The 5,711-nt window shown below is 57.0% G+C and overlaps 1 protein-coding gene across 1 annotated transcript in view; it reads right to left on the bottom strand.

The window, feature by feature from the left end:
* The window catches only part of LOC127748858 (uncharacterized), a 23,074-nt gene extending 17,369 nt beyond the window's left edge, over positions 1-5,705 (bottom strand). Inside the window, exon 1 of the mRNA XM_052264147.1 lies at positions 4,841-5,705. Within this exon, the coding sequence (XP_052120107.1) occupies positions 4,841-5,633 (793 nt within the window). The 5' untranslated portion in view covers positions 5,634-5,705. The remainder of the gene's footprint in view (positions 1-4,840) is intronic.
* Between the last annotated feature and the right edge of the window lie 6 nt (positions 5,706-5,711).

Genomic DNA, 5,711 nt, shown 5'->3' with positions numbered 1-5,711 from the left:
GACCACTTCCACCACCCCATATTCAAAAAGGTCAGAGCCTTTACAAAAGTTCTAAAGAGCCGCGAAGGGGTGAGCTGGGGAATATTGTATTGCAGTCTGTCCCCGGCTCCTGCATAATACATGCAATAGGAACATGCTGGAAAACTATGCGACTGAAAGAAAGCTTCGTAAGGATGCAGAGCCATTCCATTCCCTCCGAAACACACGCACGCCTTGTACAGTACAATGGAATAAGTGCAAAGAATTTTCGGCAGTAGAATGGAAAGAATGGCTTGGCAATTGCAAAACTAACGCCATTGGAAAAGTAATGCTTTCGTAGTCTACACAGTGGCGTATGTACAAAGCCCAAAAATGTGAGGAGACGAGCACTATCGCTTCCGCTTTCATGAGGTTTGAAGTTAGGGTAAATTTACCAGTTCTGCATGAATAAAGCAACATATTTTAATTCGTAACCACAGCTCAACGTGATTGTAATCGAGAACGTCCGACAAAGTTTTTACCTCGATTCCTTTTTAATACGTTTGATCGCTCACAGAACATAGCATATTGCGCTGCATGCATAAACAACGCAAGAGGATCAGTTGAGCGGGTCCTGCTTCACCACCTGCCTGCTCGCGGGCGCTCTGGTTTGCCTCCGCCCGCCGCCCCCACCGCCCCGACCCGTTTCTCATTCCTGAGAAGAAAACTTCGTTTCGTTCGGATGCCGAGGCCGCGAAGGCCGTTGGTTCGCGGGGCGGCGCCTGCTCGAACTGCAGCAACAGCCAGCGCGCCGCGGCCCGCTGCGGCTTGCTCAACATTTTTCCCTTGTAATTGTGGCACAAAGCGGCCGGTTAACATCCCTCTCTGGGATTCCCTTCTCCCGCCCCAATCAGTGCGTGCGTGAGCCAACATCCTGAGAACAACGGCGGGCCATCTACCCCGCCGACGACCGGAAGTGAACAGAGAGGAAGCACCTCTCTGCAGATCCGGGAGCATGACTTTGGGGGCTCGCCGCCATAGATCCAAATTCTTTTCATTTTTCTTGTTGTTTGCACATATTTAATACGCACGCGGTGCGTGCGCGGTGAAAGTGGCCCATGCTGTGTACTGTTTTCATAGATCCGTTATCACTACCGCAGAAGTAAATAGTTGGAAAATTAGACTGGGTACGTTATCGACGGGGAAGTGTGGTGATCTACACTAAAATAAATCAAAACTGTTTTTTTAAAATTCAAAAAAATGTCGTCGATCAATTTTACTAAGTTTAGTATGGATTAAAAGGCAAAACACCCTGTACCTACGAGCGTATATGTAGCAGATGAATGCGCGCATAAGCTGTAGCAACAAGTCGAGAGTGAAAAAGAGCTCTCGCATGAATTATGCCCGGCATTGCTGCGCTGAGCGGTGCAGCTGCCGACTCTTGCTCTGTGCCTTGTCCCCCCGACTATGGAGAGAAACCTGCACTAGTTCGGCGGGGTGGTCGGGCGGGCGGGGGGCCGGGGCAGGGCAGGGCACCGCTCCAAGCATCACTCGCACATTACAGAACCCGAGCAGCTCGCGGTGGCCTGCTCGAGCTTGCCGCTGCTGCATCACTCAACCCGATCACAACGGCGGCGGCCCCTCCCCTCCCTATCCAATTCTAGAAAGGGAAAGGTATAGGGGAGCAAGCAGGCACAGGCGCTTCTCGGACCGGAAAGGGCAGCGCCAGCTGGGACACGCGTAACACGGACTAGTGTCGGATTACCCGCGCACTCTGGAAAACTGCCAGAAATCACGGTGTACTGCACTGTCAAAAGCTTACATTTACCGTAGCTTCCGGTCGAGTTTACGGTGAAAATTTTGCGTTGCACAATCAGAATCAGCATCCTTATAAGTATTTACAATTTGTATGCATAATTATGTGCAAATGGCACATTGTATGTATTTTGTACACCTGTGTATTTTTTGTTGTGAATGCTCGAACGACTGGAAAGGAGTGAAATGACAGCGGTGGAATATGAACAGAGTAAGTCCGCAGGCAGCGACACTCGCGGCGCGACACACCCCTTTCTCCGGCATCGCTTTTCCATTCCGCACCAGCCTTCCCATTCGCCGCGCCCGCGCCGCTGGTGTGTTGCAGCACTGCACTTCTTATTGCTTTGCGCGGGAGGGTGCGGGCGGGGCGGGGCGGGGCGAGGCGGGGCGGGGCGGGAGGGCAGCGACCGCGCAGAGCGGTGCCGCCCGCGAGGAGGCTGCGCGATATGCAGCCACAGCGGCACTATGGGGCGTCCCCCACCCTTGCTCCCCTTCGCGAGTGAGAAGCGGGTATTAAGGTGTTTAAGTCCCCCTCGCGCGCCGACGCGCCTTTCCGCCTTCTCACTTACTCAATATCCGCCTCCTCTAGAGGGGCTCGCACTGGCTCCGATATATACGAAAGTCCGCTGGGCGGTCACTTTCATTCCATGTCACCGGCTCGGCCCGGCTGGGCGCCACCTGAACCGAACCGGCCACCGCCATCGGGCCGTTGGGTTGGGGCCGTAAATGTGGGCAACCGCCTCGGCGGCAAGCACTTGCGCCGCGTTGCGCCGGCGGCGGGAGGAGGGGAGGGACTCGGAAGTGCGGAACTTGCGCTGCTGCGGCTTTGTTTTATCGGCGCTCGCAACATCATCGTTGCAAGGCGCCTTGCCTAGGTATAGACTACACTCCTAAAAAAATGCGTTCTTGATTCCATTACGTTTTGAGTCTTCTTGATTTTCTTCAGCTAACTCGAAAACAGTATTCAACCACAGACAATGAAATGTTTCCATCACATTTGAATACAAATATAAGTCTATCTGGTTCTTATTCGACTTTATAACATGAGAACTACAGAGAGGACAAGTATTCTTTTCGACCGTTTCGGTCGGTAAAGGCCCCATCCAGTTCGTCATCCAGAAAATGTGTTATGATATCATCAAGTTCAGAATATGCCAGCTCGTATGGCGGCGCCTGGAGGGTAGGCAACATCTTGCCTTCAGTGCATACATGCAGTGCGGGGTAGCCTACTCTGAACCTCGCAGGCGCCTAGCTCAGGTAATTCGCAAAGTGCATCTGTAGGTTGTCGTGGCGTGGACCTAGTCTTGCCTGCGGCGTCCCATGAAGTGTCGCTTTTGGCGCCGGCTGCCACCTGTCTGGCCCTGCTCACTGACCACTTATCCTGGCACACCTGGGGAACTGAGGGGCGCTGGCCGCTCACGCCGCCGCCTGTACCTTCACCTTCACTTCCGGCTCAGACAGAGAGAATCATCGTCGCCGATGGGCGCCGGCCCCGCCCCGTCTTGCCCCTCCCAGCCACGCCCCGCTCTGCCCCTCTACGCCACGCTACGCCGCGCTTTGCCTTGCCACACCCTGTGCGCCCAGCTGCATGAAGTGAATGCACAATCATAAATTATTTTCCCCTTAACCAACTAAATTTTGGTACGCATCTTTTCATGAACCTGATCGTTTCCTTTTTTTGCACCACAGTGTACACTCCTCCCAGCTCAGCGCAGCAGCAGCACCAGTGGAGCAACACTACGACTAACAAGGACAAGGAAGGACACGCCGGGAGTGAAACCTGGGCTGCACTCGTCGGACTGGACGGAGGACTTAACTAGATGACATCGCATCGTAAATGAGAGTAAGCGGAAGAGAGAGAGAGAGAGAGGGAAAGAGAGGGAGAGAGAGAGAGAGAGAGAGAGAGAGAGAGAGAGAGAGAGGGAGAGAGAGGGGGGGGGGAGTACAGGAGGTAGGGCCAAATTGCGGAACGGCATAGCGGAGTGTGTGATTTAATGACCGCGATGCAAACGATGCAAATGCTCACCGCGGTAGGCCCGGGCCCCGGCGGGGCGGGCAGGCGCAACACGTCGGACCCAACGCTCTTGGCCCGCTCCACATTATGTAAGCCGATCCGTTCGGTGCGCGCGCAGAGCAAGCAGCTGCAGCAGCTAAGCTCCTTTCGGCTGCAGCGGGAGAGAGAGAGAAAGCACCGCGCCGATAAGGGATGATGACGGAAACCGACCGAAGCGCGGTGTACGGGTGTGCGGCCGCATCCCTGAACCGCGTCTCCTGAGGAGGCCGAGTGCGTTTAGGTCTCCGATTTTGAATTTGTCGACGACATTTTCTGTTTGCGCGGGCGATATATTTCATTTGTGAGATACATTTTGTAGCCTATGACCATTATCTACCCGTTATGGGCAGATCGCATTGACTTATCATCGGTATTGATCGAGTCTTCGAGTGGCGTAGGGTGACTGGCGGGGGCGCGGCCGCGCTGCACTTCCGCGACCCCGCCGCCGCGCTCCCGCTGCAAAGAGTGTCCGCGCGCAGCTTTCTCCGCGTCGCCAATAATCGGCGTGCGGGTCTGACGAGGCCGAGTGCGCCGTGTCAATACGTGAGCGTTGATCGCCATTGATTGCTCTACACTCTTTCCGAAGGGGAAGGGGGAGGGGGGGGGGAGGATCGGAATCTACAGCTCAATGAGAACCAACTAGAATCGAAAGAGTGTGGGCAATCTTTATGGCAAACTAGACTTAACTTGACGAAAATCTCTGGAAACCGTCGTGCCAAGAGGACAATCATAAAATGTTCGAGGCGACAATAGCACAGGTCGGCCAAAACCGCCAAAAACACGGTTGTCACCACTTGTGGATCGTTTACTATGTAAACCATATTTTATGGCCTGGCCATATCACTGGAACCATATGGTGGTTAATACAAAACTGTCAATTTTTCTGTGTGACATTATTTATATTTCTGTGTCCAAACCATACGCAATTCGAAGAAGTACCGAGTACGCCTCAGGCAGTCGTTTGAAATGCGCGACCAGGACCTCCCGAAGAGAGAGATCGCACTTGAAACTCACCCCCGCCCGTGATGGGCGTCCTGTAGTAGCGCGGCGCGCAGGCGACGCTGCGGCGCCGGCCGGCGTAGGCGCTGGGCGCCCCGGGGGTGGCGCCGCCGGCCCTGCCGGTGGGCAGAGCGTCGTGCAGGTAGGTGGCGGCGGCCGAGTGGCTCCTGCGCACGTGCCGGTGCGAGTGCTGCGAGTGCTGCCGCTGGTGCAGCGACGGGTCGAAGCGCTCGTTGAAGAAGCTCTCCTCCTCGACGGCGTTGAGCACGCTCATGCTGGCGGGGCCGAGCGCCAGCGGCTCCAGCAGCACCGAGTCGGGCCGGTACATGGACGGGTAGGCGTCCACGTCCAGGTCGACGTCGAGCCCGGGCGAGGACCGGGCCGCCGGCCTCGACGGCCCCACGTAGTAGAAGTCGGACTGCGCGCCCGACTCGAGCGCGGGCGTGGACGAGGCCTCGCCCTCGCCGTCCTCGGCGGCCCAGTGCCGCTTGAGGTACATGAAGTTCTCCAGGTCCCAGGGGTCCACGTAGTGCCGCGAGGCCGAGGCCGACGACGAGCCGCCCGACGTGTCGTCCGAGGCCGAGCCCGCCACGCTGTCCGCCAGGCCCACGTGGCCCACGGCCGTCATGCCGTACAGGGGGTTGCGCGTGGACGAGATGATGCGGTGGTACGCCTCGCCCGCGCTGCTCGCCTTGCGGCCCACGGCGCCCTGCATGGCGGCCGAGGCCAAGGCGCCCGCGGAGGAGGCGCGGCGCGCAGGGCCCGCTGCAGCTGCAGCTGGGGCGCCGGCGGACCAGTAGGGCGCCATGCTCACATGCTACGCACTAACGCACTGAGAGATCACTTTCTCCGCCACCTCGGGCGGGGCGTGGCGGGGCGTGGCGGG

The sequence above is a fragment of the Frankliniella occidentalis genome, unplaced genomic scaffold (genome assembly GCF_000697945.3).
Source record: "Frankliniella occidentalis isolate FOCC.00 unplaced genomic scaffold, Focc_3.1 Scaffold16, whole genome shotgun sequence".
Taxonomy (NCBI): domain Eukaryota; kingdom Metazoa; phylum Arthropoda; class Insecta; order Thysanoptera; family Thripidae; genus Frankliniella; species Frankliniella occidentalis.
This window is presented reverse-complemented; position numbering and strand designations above follow the sequence as displayed.